We start from the raw sequence: 15,144 nt of genomic DNA, 5'->3' as shown, positions 1-15,144 counted from the left end.
GCCGAGACTGTTAGGAAGCAGGAGCCACGTGCCGAGACTGTTAGGAAGCAGGAGCCACGTGCCGAGACTGTTAGGAAGCAGGAGCCACGTGCCGAGACTGTTAGGAAGCAGGAGCCACGTGCCGAGACTGTTAGGAAGCAGGAGCCACGTGCCGAGACTGTTAGGAAGCAGGAGCCACGTGCCGAGACTGTTAGGAAGCAGGAGCCACGTGCCGAGACTGTTAGGAAGCAGGAGCCACGTGCCGAGACTGTTAGGAAGCAGGAGCCACGTGCCGAGACTGTTAGGAAGCAGGAGCCACGTGCCGAGACTGTTAGGAAGCAGGAGCCACGTGCCGAGACTGTTAGGAAGCAGGAGCCACGTGCCGAGACTGTTAGGAAGCAGGAGCCACGTGCCGAGACTGTTAGGAAGCAGGAGCCACGTGCCGAGACTGTTAGGAAGCAGGAGCCACGTGCCGAGACTGTTAGGAAGCAGGAGCCACGTGCCGAGACTGTTAGGAAGCAGGAGCCACGTGCCGAGACTGTTAGGAAGCAGGAGCCACGTGCCGAGACTGTTAGGAAGCAGGAGCCACGTGCCGAGACTGTTAGGAAGCAGGAGCCACGTGCCGAGACTGTTAGGAAGCAGGAGCCACGTGCCGAGACTGTTAGGAAGCAGGAGCCACGTGCCGAGACTGTTAGGAAGCAGGAGCCACGTGCCGAGACTGTTAGGAAGCAGGAGCCACGTGCCGAGACTGTTAGGAAGCAGGAGCCACGTGCCGAGACTGTTAGGAAGCAGGAGCCACGTGCCGAGACTGTTAGGAAGCAGTAGCCATGTATAGTTTTGATCTGGTTGTTTAAATCTTATCATCAGTTGGTTTTGACTCCAAATGACCTCTAGTGAGAGTGTATCCAGGATTCCCCTTCACTATTAAACCCAGTGTGTGGTGTGTGTTGTGTGTGTGCCTAACAAAACCACCGGACAATATACAAGTTTAGTTTGGTATTTGATGTGTTCCATCAAATTAACTCTGAGCCATCTAGGCTGAATGACTCTCATACTGATCTCTGGTTAACTCTGAGCCATCTAGGCTGAATGACTCTCATACTAATCTCTGGTTAACTCTGAGCCATCCAGGCTGAATGACTCTCATACTGATCTCTGGTTAACTCTGAGCCATCCAGGCTGAATGACTCTCATACTGATCTCTGGTTAACTCTGAGCCATCCAGGCTGAATGACTCTCATACTAATCTCTGGTTAACACTGAGCCATCCAGGCTGAATGACTCTCATACTGATCTCTGGTTAACACTGAGCCATCCAGGCTGAATGACTCTCATACTGATCTCTGGTTAACTGAGCCATACAAAGCATTTTTGTGCAAATCTCCCATGGACAGACATTAATGATCTACATGAACATCCAAGTTACGCTTAGAGACTGTCATAGGCTAATGCAGTGTACTGCAACTTATAATACAGTATGTTCACCCCTGTCTTCCCTGGTCGTATACTATAATACAGTATGTTCACCCCCGTCTTCCCTGGTCGTAGGCTATAATACAGTATGTTCACCCCCGTCTTCCCTGTTCGTATACTATAATACAGTATGTTCACCCCCGTCTTCCCTGGTCGTATACTATAATACAGTATGTTCACCCCCGTCTTCCCTGTTCGTAGGCTATAATACAGTATGTTCACCCCCGTCTTCCCTGTTCGTATACTATAATACAGTATGTTCACCCCCGTCTTCCCTGGTCGTATACTATAATACAGTATGTTCACCCCCGTCTTCCCTGTTCGTAGGCTATAATACAGTATGTTCACCCCCGTCTTCCCTGGTCGTATACTATAATACAGTATGTTCACCCGTCTTCCCTGGTCGTATACTATAATACAGTATGTTCACCCCCGTCTTCCCTGTTCGTAGGCTATAATACAGTATGTTCACCCCCGTCTTCCCTGTTCGTATACTATAATACAGTATGTTCACCCCCGTCTTCCCTGTTCGTATACTATAATACAGTATGTTCACCCCCGTCTTCCCTGTTCGTAGGCTATAATACAGTATGTTCACCCCCGTCTTCCCTGTTCGTATACTATAATACAGTATGTTCACCCCCGTCTTCCCTGGTCGTATACTATAATACAGTATGTTCACCCCCGTCTTCCCTGTTCGTATACTATAATACAGTATGTTCACCCGTCTTCCCTGGTCGTATACTATAATACAGTATGTTCACCCCCGTCTTCCCTGTTCGTATACTATAATACAGTATGTTCACCCCCGTCTTCCCTGGTCGTATACTATAATACAGTATGTTCACCCCCGTCTTCCCTGGTTGTAGGCTATAATACAGTATGTTCACCCCCGTCTTCCCTGGTTGTAGGCTATAATACAGTATGTTCACCTGTCTTCCCTGGTCGTAGGTTATAATACAGTATGTTCGACCCCGTCTTCCCTGGTCGTAGGTTATAATACAGTATGACTTGTCTTATGTCTCATTACCCTTGTCTTCCCTGGTCGTAGGCCCCAGATGCTGGTGCTATTGAACCTGGAGTCTGACCACACGGTGAAACACCCACGCCTGCTCTCCTTCTGCACCCAGCTCAAAGCAGGGAAAGGCCTGACCATCGTGGGCTCTGTGCTGCAGGGCACCTACATGACCAAGGAGGACGAGGTCAAGAAGGCTGAGCAGGTACTGTAGGCCCCGGCTCAGATTCTACGCTGTGAATTTGTTTCAATAGTCGTACGTGGCTTCTTCTTCTTCGTCAGTAATGACGTGAAAGAACCTGGTAGGTGAAAGGAAAATGGTGGGGAATCTCTCTCTTAACGTCTTTAATGTAGCAGTGATTATGGAGGAACGGAGCTGAGGAAAGAAATACCCTTTAGACTACAGTAGATGTGTCCTATGTCTCTGAGACACCTGTTCAGAGAAGCAACCAGCGTGAGAGGAGTTTAGAGGTTGCTGCCGGTTATTCCTTTAAAGAGACTGCCATCTACTGGTAGACCAAAGCAATTTTCAGAGAAGTTCCTCAGATTAACAAGAGAATGCTAAAAATATCATGCCTCAACACCTAAAGTACAAACATTTACATTTACATTTTAGTCATTTAGCAGACGCTCTTATCCAGAGCGACTACAAACATAGGTATTGATTACCAGGGTTTGAGTCCATTACGATTCTTTCACATCAGGAAATCATATTATTGTCCTTCTTTTCTCACTCTTTCTCCATCAGAACGTCAAGTCGTCGATGACGACGGAGCGTACCAAGGGCTTCTGCCATGTGGTGGCATCGTCCAACCTGCGCGATGGTTTCTCCCACCTCATCCAGACGGCAGGCCTGGGGGGCATGAAACACAACACAGTCCTAATGGCCTGGCCCGGCACCTGGAAACAGTCTAATGACCCCGTCTCCTGGAAGAACTTCATAGGTTAGTCAGTGTGACCCACTGGGATTTGACACTGCGCCAATCTCAAATGTATTTTTCGGAATATAGTAGTCACCATTCATGTAATACATTAAATATATACATCCGAGTTTACAAAAAAACACACAAAAAAACACGTTTCTTTTCTTTGTATTATCTTCTACCAGATCTAATGTGTTATATTCTCCTACATTCATTTCACATTTCCACAAACTTCAAAGTGTTTCCTTTCAAATGGTATCAAGAATATGCATATCCTTGCTTCAGGTCCTGAGCTATAGGCAGTTAGATTTGGGTATGTCATTTTAGGCGAAAATTGGGGGGGAAAAGGGTCCGATTCTTTGAGGTTAAATATATACATCCGAGTTTGCAAGCGACGTTGTGTACTTCTTCAGAGTGGACCGGTGAGCAACAACATCACTTCACCGAGACATCTATGACTTCTTCAAGTTTAGCACCATAACCACACATTTTTGAATGATGCTGATTTATGATGGTGAACAGGGAGATTGACAATATACAACGGGGGTTGGCAACTAGGTTTGGCCTCCACCAATTTGTTCCTGAGCTTGTAGTAGTCGGTGGGCCAGACTAGAATTAGCCAATAGCCTACTAGCTTCCCAGTTCATAGTCCTACGCTAGTCATTTAACACGTTGTTAGTGGGATAATCAATTCAATAACAAAAACATTATAATGTGTATCTGGAGTGGATGGTCTGGACAAGAGGTCAGGTGACGTGCTTTTCGCTGTATAGCGTGTTTGTTCTGTAGATGAGGGGGGGGGGGGGGTCATCAGTTTAGATGCCGTGGACAAATGACATGGTAGACCTACTCCTATATACTTCATTTAAATAGAAACCTTGAGATCCTCTGGTTCTCACGGTCAAGGTAATGATACAATACCTCATCAGTGTACTCTGAAGAGGGAACAATGATATGCAGTTTAAAAACATTGCTCCAAAAACAGCACAGATGTGAGTTTTTTACATTTTCGCTATAGAATCACTGGTCCTCATTCCAAGTTGCACATCAAAATATTTAGGGTCAAATGACAGTCTGCTCTGCCATTCCTCCCCATCACACCAGGGCTGCCCAGAATATCGGGTTTCTATAAGACGTAATGGGAAAATAATGGACCTGTGAAAAAACGATCAAATAGTTTCCCACTACCATGAGATGTATATATTTAATGTATTAATTCAATGATGACCACAGCCCTTCCAAAAAAAGACATTTAAATCATGTTTTAATGAGAGAGAAAATCACACCCTGCTCCATGTATTCAATGTATTTCATTTCAAATGTGGCTTCCCAGTAAGACTACTTCCTGGCTATTATGAAGCATCTGGCAGTTCCTTCTCTGTATGTCCCCAGTCATACATGTGTCTTTCAAATGAACATGATGCACAATCCCCTATAATAACATTACTGAGATGGGGGCGTGTATGTATTTAACCGCCTTTCTCTCTCTGTCCCCTCCACAGAAACTGTGAGGGAGACCACGGCGGCAAATCAGGCCTTACTAGTGGCCAAGAACGTGGACAGCTTCCCCACCAACGCGGATCGCTTTGGCGAGGGCACCATAGACGTGTGGTGGATCGTCCACGACGGAGGACTGCTCATGCTGCTACCCTTCCTCCTCCGCCAGCACAAGGTAGCTACGGTTAGCATTTCACCAGGATGGAATAAAAAATACACACACTGGCCAGTTTATTAGGTACGCCCATCTAGTACCGGGTCGGACCCCCTTTGCCTCCAGAACAGAGTTTTTCAGGGCATGAATTCTACAAGGTGTGGCGTTTAAACGTTGCTAATTAGTATCAAGGGACCTAACGTGTGCCAGGAAAACATTCCTCACGTCAGTACATCACCACCACCCGCCTGTACTGTTGATACCAGGCAGGATGGGTCCATGGACTCATGCTGCTTACGCCACTTCCTGACTCTGCCATCAGCCATGACGCAACAGGAACCAGGAGTCGTCGGCCCAGGCGATGTTTTTCCACTCAATTGTTCAGTGTTGGTGATGGCGTGCCCACTGGAGGGCACGCCATCACGTCTTGTTTTTAGCTGATAGGAGTGGAACCCGGTGTGGTCGTCTGCTGTAAGTAGCCCATCCGCGACAAGGACTGACGAGTTGTCAGTCCCGAGATGCTGTTTTTTACACCACTGTTGTACTGCGCCAACATTTGCCTGTTTCTTGCCATTCTCCTTCGACGTCTCATCAACAAGCTGTTTTCTCCCACAGGCCTGCCGCTGACTGGATGTGTTTGTGTTTGTCGCACCTTTCTCTGTAAACCCTAGACACTGTTGTGCGTGAAAAGCCCAGGAGGCCGGCTGTTTCTGAGATACTGGAACCGGCGCGTCTGGCAACGACGATCATACCACGCTCAAATTCACTTAGGTCACTTGGTTTTGCCCATTCTAACGATGCCTGTCTGCCTGCTATATATAGCAAGCCACGGCCACATGACTCACTGTCTGTAGGAGCGAACCATTTTGGTGAACGGGGTGGTGTACTTAATAAATTGAGGAGATTAGTATACTGTACAGTACTTACATTTTTAACACACTTTAAAGGCACACATAATAATACTCTATAATTGACACGTTTCATTGGGTTACACACAGATCAAATGGAGGGTTTCATTCTCCTGTCTTTTTCCCTCCATCTCTCCTACTCTTTCTCTGTTTCCTATACCATCCTTGCTCTCTCCTCGCTTTCTCTCATGCTTTCTCCTCTCTCTCCTCACTCTTTTCTCACGCCCTCTCCTCGCCCTCCTCTCTCTCTCTGTCTCGCTCTCTCTCTCTGTCTCGCTCTGTCTCTCTGTCTCGCTCTCTCTCTGTCTCGCTCTCTCTGTCTGTCTCGCTCTCTCTGTCTGTCTCGCTCTCTCTGTCTGTCTCGCTCTCTCTGTCTGTCTCGCTCTCTCTGTCTGTCTCGCTCTCTCTGTCTGTCTCGCTCTCTCTGTCTGTCTCGCTCTCTCTGTCTGTCTCGCTCTCTCTGTCTGTCTCGCTCTCTCTGTCTGTCTCGCTCTCTCTGTCTGTCTCGCTCTCTCTGTCTGTCTCGCTCTCTCTGTCTGTCTCGCTCTCTCTGTCTGTCTCGCTCTCTCTGTCTGTCTCGCTCTCTCTGTCTGTCTCGCTCTCTCTGTCTGTCTCGCTCTCTCTGTCTGTCTCGCTCTCTCTGTCTGTCTCGCTCTCTCTGTCTGTCTCGCTCTCTCTGTCTGTCTCGCTCTCTCTGTCTGTCTCGCTCTCTCTGTCTGTCTCGCTCTCTCTGTCTGTCTCGCTCTCTCTGTCTCTGTCTCGCTCTCTCTGTCTCTGTCTCGCTCTCTCTGTCTCTGTCTCGCTCTCTCTGTCTCTGTCTCGCTCTCTCTGTCTCTGTCTCGCTCTCTCTCTCTCTCTGTCTCTGTCTCGCTCTCTCTCTCTCTCTGTCTCTGTCTCGCTCTCTCTCTCTCTCTGTGTCTGTCTCGCTCGCTCTCTCTCTCTCTGTGTCTGTCTCGCTCTCTCTCTCTCTCTCTCTCTGTGTCTGTCTCGCTCGCTCTCTCTCTCTCTCTCTGTGTCTGTCTCGCTCGCTCTCTCTCTCTCTCTCTGTGTCTGTCTCTCTCGCTCTCTCTCTCTCTCTGTGTCTGTCTCGCTCGCTCTCTCTCTCTCTCTCTGTGTCTGTCTCGCTCTCTCTCTCTCTCTCTCTCTGTGTCTGTCTCTCTCGCTCTCTCTCTCTCTCTCTGTGTCTGTCTCTCTCTGTCTCTGTCTCTGTCTCTGTCTCTGTCTCTCTCTGTCTCTGTCTCTGTCTCTCTCTGTCTCTGTCTCTCTCTGTCTCTCTCTCCAGGTGTGGAGGAAGTGTAAGATGCGTATCTTCACGGTGGCTAATATGGATGACAACAGTATTCAGATGAAGAAGGACCTGCAGATGTTCCTCTACCACCTCCGTCTGGACGCTGAGGTGGAGGTGGTGGAGATGGTGAGCTTACCTGTGCACCTCTGGGGCACTGACATGTCCCAGTAATAACTGACATGTCCCAGTAATAACTGACATGTCCCAGTAATAACTGACATGTCCCAGTAATAACTGACATGTCCCATTAATAACTGACATGTCCCATTAATAACTGGCATGTCCCAGTAATAACGGACATGTCCCAGTAATAACGGGCATGTCCCATTAGTAACTGACATGTCCCATTAATAACTGACATGTCCCATTAATAACCGACATGTCCCATTAATAACCGACATGTCCCAGTAATAACCGGCATGTCCCAGTAATAACCGGCATGTCCCATTAGTAACCGACATGTCCCAGTAATAACGGACATGCCCCAGTAATAACGGACGTGTCCCAGTAATAAGGGACGTGCCCCAGTAATAACGGACGTGTCCCAGTAATAACGGACGTGCCCCAGTAATAACGGACGTGCCCCAGTAATAACGGACGTGCCCCAGTAATAACGGACGTGCCCCAGTAATAACGGACGTGCCACGTTAATAACGGACGTGCCCCGTTAATAGCTGACGTGTCCCGTTAATAGCGGACGTGTCCCGTTAATAGCGGACGTGTCCCGTTAATAGCGGACGTGTCCCGTTAATAGCGGACGTGTCCCGTTAATAGCGGACGTGTCCCGTTAATAGCGGACGTGTCCCGTTAATAGCGGACGTGTCCCGTTAATAGCGGACGTGTCCCGTTAATAGCTGACGTGTCCCGTTAATAGCTGACGTGTCCCGTTAATAGCGGACGTGTCCCGTTAATAGCGGACGTGTCCCGTTAATAGCGGACGTGTCCCGTTAATAGCGGACGTGTCCCGTTAATAGCTGACGTGTCCCGTTAATAGCTGACGTGTCCCGTTAATAGCTGACGTGTCCCGTTAATAGCTGACGTGTCCCGTTAATAGCTGACGTGTCCCGTTAATAGCTGACGTGTCCCGTTAATAGCTGACGTGTCCCGTTAATAGCTGACGTGTCCCGTTAATAGCGGACGTGTCCCGTTAATAGCGGACGTGTCCCGTTAATAGCGGACGTGTCCCGTTAATAGCGGACGTGTCCCGTTAATAGCTGACGTGTCCCGTTAATAGCTGACGTGTCCCGTTAATAGCTGACGTGTCCCGTTAATAGCGGACGTGTCCCGTTAATAGCGGACGTGTCCCGTTAATAGCGGACGTGTCCCGTTAATAGCGGACGTGTCCCGTTAATAGCGGACGTGTCCCGTTAATAGCGGACGTGTCCCGTTAATAACGGACGTGCCCCGTTAATAACGGACGTGCCCCGTTAATAACGGACGTGCCCCGTTAATAACGGACGTGCCCCGTTAATAACGGACGTGCCCCGTTAATAGCCGACGTGCCCCGTTAATAGCCGACGTGCCCCGTTAATAGCCGACGTGCCCCGTTAATAGCCGACGTGCCCCGTTAATAGCCGACGTGCCCCGTTAATAGCCGACGTGCCCCGTTAATAGCCGGCGTGTCCCGTTAATAGCCGGCGTGTCCCGTTAATAGCCGGCGTGTCCCGTTAATAGCCGGCGTGTCCCGTTAATACCCGGCGTGTCCCGTTAATACCCGGCGTGTCCCGTTAATACCCGGCGTGTCCCGTTAATACCCGGCGTGTCCCGGCAATAACGGGCGTGTCCCGGCAATAACGGGCGTGTCCCGGCAATAACGGGCGTGTCCCGGCAATAACGGGCGTGTCCCGGCAATAACGGGCGTGTCCCGGCAATAACGGACGTGTCCCGGTTTAATAACGGACGTGTCCCGGTTTAATAACCGACACGCCCCGGTTTAATAACCGACACGCCCCGGTTTAATAACCGACACGCCCCGGTTTAATAACCGACACGCCCCGGTTAATAACCGACACGTTCCTACAGAACCGATAACAACCGACGCGTTCCAACAGAACCGATAACAACCGACGCGTTCCAACAGAACCGATAACAACCGACGCGTTCCAACAGAACCGATAATAACTGACGTGTTGTGCCTTACTATGCATAATAATGTGTGTGAACAGCACGACAGCGACATCTCAGCCTTCACCTATGAGAAGACCCTGGTGATGGAGCAGCGCTCTCAGATGCTGAAACAGATGCAGCTGTCGCGGACGGAGAGGGAGAGAGAGGTAACCCCCTGTCTGCAGGGCACACTCACTACAACAGTCGGCCTTTAAGGTTCCGTACCAAATGGAACCCTATTCCTTTTATAGGGCACTACATTTCACCAGGACCTATAGGCTCTGGTCAAAAGGAGTGCACTAATTAGGGCTTAGGGTGCCATTTGGTATGTTACGCATGTCAGTGTAGGTATTCTGTTTCTATAAAGAAATATAATCTGTTACTGATTTTCAACACCTTCATCAGAAAATTCATGTTATATTCCTTTAGTAATTTTATCTATCAGAAAATTCATGTTATATTCCTTTAGTACTTTTATCTATCAGAAAATTCATGTTATATTCCTTTAGTACTTTTATCTATCAGAAAATTCATGTTATATTCCTTTAGTACTTTTATCTTGAAGGATTTTAATTGCAGTGCTCGTTGTTATGTGGTTTCATGTTTCTTTCTTGAATGTACTTATTGTGACTTGCAAGTCACTCTTGATGAGACAAAAATGTGAATAATGCCATTGGAATGTGGGTACATTTCTGACTTGGGTCACATTTGAGCTGTTATTGGTCCCTGGATGTACCCTGACATCACCAATGAGGTTACATTTCCAGGGTTTTATCTAAGGGAGGTTGTGTAAACACAATGTAGATATGTCATCGGGCTGTGGGTATCAGAGCTCTCCTAGCCCCCCCTTACCCTACTGTTCGTTGTATGACCTTTGGCCCCCTGTACTGTCTGGCTGCTGATGCGGGGCTCAGATTCAGGGTATCACCGACACGTCACGTAGCTCCATCAGAAGGAAGAACCAGACCGGAGCCTCAGGCTCTGACCCCAGTCGACAGCTGGAGGACACACAGGAGGACGAGGTAGCCAACACCCCCTCATCTGTAACCCCAACAGCTCCTCATCTGTAACCCCAACACCCCCTCATCTGTACCCCATCACCCCTGTGACTGCAGGCCCCTACCACCGCAGAGACCAGCATCATCATTACCTCCCCCAGTCACCAACCCTCAGAGACCAGCATCATCATTACCCCCCCAGTCACCAGCATCATCATTACCCCCCCCCAGTCACCAACCCTCAGAGACCAGCATCATCATTACCCCCCCAGTCACCAACCCTCAGAGACCAGCATCATCATTACCCCCCCCAGTCACCAGCCCTCAGAGACCAGCATCATCATTAACCCCCCCCCCCCCAGGCACCAACCCTCAGAGACCAGCATCATCATTACCCTCCCAGTCACCAACCCTCAGAGACCAGCATCATCATTACCCCTCCAGTCACCAACCCTCAAGGACCAGCATCATCATTACCCCCCCAGTCACCAACCCTCAGAGACCAGCATCATCATTACCCCCCCCAGTCACCAACCCTCAGAGACCACGCTTACACAGCCACAGCTGCTAGAAGTCAAAGACCTGGTGTAAGTCTAGTCAAAATGTCCAGTTAAAGTTCACCGTAGTGGGCCCTATGGATGCCATGGACTCACCTCTTTCAGCATGCGCCATTGATCAAGTGCACCGTGGTGTCATCCTTCTTTTGTTTTATCTCTCCCTCCTCCGTCCACCCCCCCTCCCCCCCGGTTCATTCCCCGTGGATCTTCACTCCGTCCACCCCCTCCACCTGGTTCATTCCCCGCGGATCTACACTCCGCCCCCCCCCCCCTCCACCTGGTTCATTCCCCGTGGATCTTCACTCCGTCCACCCCCCCCCCCCCTCCACCTGGTTCTTTCCCCGTGGATCTTCACTCCGTCCACCCCCTCCACCTGGTTCATGATCTTCACTCCGTCCGTCCCCGTCCCCCGTCCCCCCTCCACCTGGTTCATTCCCCGTGAATCTTCACCCCCCCCCCCCCCCCCCCCCCCCCCCTCGGTTCATTCCCCGTGGATCTACACTCCGTCCACCCCCCCCCCCCCCCCCTCCACCTGGTTCATTCCCCGTGGATCTTCACTCCGTCCACCCCCCCCCCCCCCCCCCCCCCTCCACCTGGTTCATTACCCGTGGATCTACACCCCCCCCCCCCCCCCTCCACCTGGTTCATTCCCTGTGGATCTTCAATCCGCCCCCCCCCCCCTCCACCTGGTTCATTCCCTGTGGATCTTCACTCCGTCTCAGTGTCATAGCTCCAACTAGCATGTTCTCTCCCTCCTTACTAAAGCGCTGTTGTTCTGTGTAAAGAACACGTTGCACATCATAGATGTTGGTATGACTGTAACCCTGTATACTGTCCATGTCATGTTTATTGTGATGTAACACGTGTTTTTGCTATGTGAGTTGACTGCATGAGTGGTGTCTTTCTGACTACCCGGTTTGTGGAACTCCATAGTTCAGTCTCTCCCTCTCTGTATATATCTCTCTCTTCCTCTGTCTCTCTCTCTCCGCCACTGTCTTTGTCTTTCGTTCACTCTCGCTCTGTCTCTCTCTCTCATATATAATATATCTCTCTGTCTCTCGGTCTGTCTCTCTGTCTCTCGGTCTGTCTCTCGGTCTGTCTCTCTGTCTCTCGGTCTGTCTCTCTGTCTCTCGGTCTGTCTCTCGGTCTGTCTCTCGGTCTGTCTCTCGGTCTGTCTCTCGGTCTGTCTCTCGGTCTGTCTCTCTGTCTCTCGGTCTGTCTCTCGGTCTGTCTCTCTGTCTCTCGGTCTGTCTCTCGGTCTGTCTCTCTGTCTCTCGGTCTGTCTCTCTGTCTCTCGGTCTGTCTCTCGGTCTCTCGGTCTGTCTCTCGGTCTGTCTCTCTGTCTCTCGGTCTGTCTCTCTGTCTCTCGGTCTGTCTCTCTGTCTCTCGGTCTGTCTCTCTGTCTCTCGGTCTGTCTGTCTCTCTGTCTCGGTCTCTCATCATTTCCATCTCCTTCAGGCCCAGCTGATCCACGACAGAAACACGGCGTCCCATGCCGCGATCAACGACAAGCCCGACACCGGCCCTGACCGAATCCACATGACGTGGACCAAGGATAAGTTCCTCTCCGAGCGCAACCGTAACCGTTCCGAGGCCAACATGGGTGTGCGCGACCTCTTCAACATGAAGCCGTAAGTCAACCACATCGAACCTCTTATCCTTAATCCTTCCAGATCCAAAATGGAGTAGCCAGTGACTCTTCAGCAAGTATCCCTGTTGTACTGTTAGGACCATCTGAGGAAACCTTTTATTGAAATGGTTACACGGCCTGCATGGTGTGTGTTCAGGCTGCGTTGGCATGGTGACTGTGTGACTGTGTGTGGGCACATCCCAATGCATGGCTCCACTACGCAGAGCATCACATGCACCGTTTGGACTAATGACCATCATGTCTTTGTCTCTCTGAACCCACCACCATCTCAAAGGGCAGATTAGAATGTCTGGTTGAATACACAGCCTAAAATCAAACAAGCCCCAACGTTAGTAGGAAACTACTGGACCTGACCCACAGAGGGCCAATAGTAGAGAACATGCATTTAAAAGGGATAGTTTGTCCGATTGTTTTTCCCATCTCTTGATTACAGTACATTTGAGCTGTGAAAACATCTGACTGGAACCATCCCCCTAAAATTAGGGAAGCACTGTGATTAACTGTGCTACACTAGATACACCAGGGGTGTCTGTGTTTAACTGTGCTACACTAGATACACCAGGGGTGTCTGTGTTTAACTGTGCTACTCTAGATACACCAGGGGTGTCTGTGTTTAACTGTGCTACACTAGATACACCAGGGGTGTCTGTGTTTAACTGTGCTACACTAGATACACCAGGGGTGTCTGTGTTTAACTGTGCTACACTAGGTACACCAGGGGTGTCTGTGTTTAACTGTGCTACACTAGGTACACCAGGGGTGTCTGTGTTTAACTGTGCTACACTAGATACACCAGGGGTGTCTGTGTTTAACTGTGCTACAGTAGATACACCAGGGGTTTCTGGAAAGTGTCTAAGCCTGTTTGTTGTTTTGTCTCGTTTTCCTCCTTCTAGAGAGTGGGAGAGTCTGTAAGTCACATTTCATTTTGCCATAGGCTGTGTGCATGTGTGTGCCTATTGCTCTGTAACAGTAGTCATTTTCTGTGTCCTTCATCTTGTTTACCTCCCAGCCATATCCTCTTCCTCCCAACATTTGTCTCGTAAACTGGAAGGGCCTCCCTAGAGTTAAACTGGAAGGGTCTCCCTAGAGTTAAACTGGCTAGCTGAACAGGTTGGAATGGATCAGGATGGAATGAGAGACCATTTTTCTGTACACTTCCATCATATTAGGGCCTCCCTAGAGTTAAGCTGGAAGGGCCTCCCTAGAGTTAAGCTGGAAGGGCCTCCCTAGGGTTAAGCTGGAAGGGCCTCCCTAGGGTTAAGCTGGAAGGGCCTCCCTAGGGTTAAGCTGGAAGGGCCTCCCTAGGGTTAAGCTGGAAGGGCCTCCCTAGGGTTAAGCTGGAAGGGCCTCCCTAGGGTTAAGCTGGAAGGGCCTCCCTAGGGTTAAGCTGGAAGGGCCTCCCTAGGGTTAAGCTGGAAGGGCCTCCCTAGGGTTAAGCTGGAAGGGCCTCCCTAGGGTTAAGCTGGAAGGGCCTCCCTAGGGTTAAGCTGGAAGGGCCTCCCTAGGGTTAAGCTGGAAGGGCCTCCCTAGGGTTAAGCTGGAAGGGCCTCCCTAGGGTTAAGCTGGAAGGGCCTCCCTAGGGTTAAGCTGGAAGGGCCTCCCTAGGGTTAAGCTGGAAGGGCCTCCCTAGGGTTAAGCTGGAAGGGCCTCCCTAGGGTTAAGCTGGAAGGGCCTCCCTAGGGTTAAGCTGGAAGGGCCTCCCTAGGGTTAAGCTGGAAGGGCCTCCCTAGGGTTAAGCTGGAAGGGCCTCCCTAGGGTTAAGCTGGAAGGGCCTCCCTAGAGTTAAGCTGGAAGGGCCTCCCTAGGGTTAAGCTGGAAGGGCCTCCCTAGGGTTAAGCTGGAAGGGCCTCCCTAGGGTTAAGCTGGAAGGGCCTCCCTAGAGTTAAGCTGGAAGGGCCTCCCTAGAGTTAAGCTGGAAGGGCCTCCCTAGAGTTAAGCTGGAAGGGCCTCCCTAGAGTTAAGCTGGAAGGGCCTCCCTAGAGTTAAGCTGGAAGGGCCTCCCTAGAGTTAAGCTGGAAGGGCCTCCCTAGGGTTAAGCTGGAAGGGCCTCCCTAGGGTTAAGCTGGAAGGGCCTCCCTAGGGTTAAGCTGGAAGGGCCTCCCTAGGGTTAAGCTGGAAGGGCCTCCCTAGGGTTAAGCTGGAAGGGCCTCCCTAGGGTTAAGCTGGAAGGGCCTCCCTAGGGTTAAGCTGGAAGGGCCTCCCTAGGGTTAAGCTGGAAGGGCCTCCCTAGGGTTAAGCTGGAGGGGCCTCCCTAGGGTTAAGCTGGAGGGGCCTCCCTAGGGTTAAGCTGGAGGGGCCTCCCTAGGGTAAAGCTGGAGGGGCCTCCCTAGGGTAAAGCTGGAGGGGCCTCCCTAGGGTAAAGCTGGAGGGGCCTCCCTAGGGTAAAGCTGGAGGGGCCTCCCTAGGGTAAAGCTGGAGGGGCCTCCCTAGGGTAAAGCTGGAGGGGCCTCCCTAGGGTAAAGCTGGAGGGGCCTCCCTAGGGTTAAGCTGGAGGGGCCTCCCTAGGGTTAAGCTGGAGGGGCCTCCCTAGAGTTAAGCTGGAGGGGCCTCCCTAGAGTTAATTTGCATGTGATTGCGTCATGTTATGTAGCAGGT

The 15,144-nt window shown here is 50.6% G+C and overlaps 1 protein-coding gene across 9 annotated transcripts in view; it reads left to right on the top strand.

Moving 5' to 3' along the window:
• LOC129823009 (solute carrier family 12 member 7-like) overlaps positions 1–15,144 on the top strand; it is a 121,585-nt gene that overhangs the window by 98,839 nt on the left and 7,602 nt on the right. For 5 of the 9 annotated variants that reach the window (XR_008754552.1, XM_055881663.1, XM_055881670.1 and 2 more), the window contains 8 exons: positions 2,504–2,672; positions 3,216–3,411; positions 4,893–5,062; positions 7,232–7,363; positions 9,403–9,510; positions 10,258–10,365; positions 12,357–12,529; positions 13,443–13,457. Coding sequence is in view for 8 of the 9 variants with exons in the window: in XM_055881663.1 (XP_055737638.1) it covers positions 2,504–2,672; positions 3,216–3,411; positions 4,893–5,062; positions 7,232–7,363; positions 9,403–9,510; positions 10,258–10,365; positions 12,357–12,529; positions 13,443–13,457 (1,071 nt within the window). In the remaining variant the exon portion in view is untranslated. The remainder of the gene's footprint in view (positions 1–2,503; positions 2,673–3,215; positions 3,412–4,892; positions 5,063–7,231; positions 7,364–9,402; positions 9,511–10,257; positions 10,366–12,356; positions 12,530–13,442; positions 13,458–15,144) is intronic. The other 4 variants (XM_055881667.1, XM_055881671.1, XM_055881665.1 and 1 more) reach the window with 3 other exon arrangements.

This window comes from Salvelinus fontinalis, chromosome 25, assembly GCF_029448725.1.
Source record: "Salvelinus fontinalis isolate EN_2023a chromosome 25, ASM2944872v1, whole genome shotgun sequence".
Lineage (NCBI taxonomy): Eukaryota > Metazoa > Chordata > Actinopteri > Salmoniformes > Salmonidae > Salvelinus > Salvelinus fontinalis.
The sequence above is the reverse complement of the archived record's forward strand: the minus strand, read 5'-3'. Positions and strand labels throughout refer to the sequence as shown.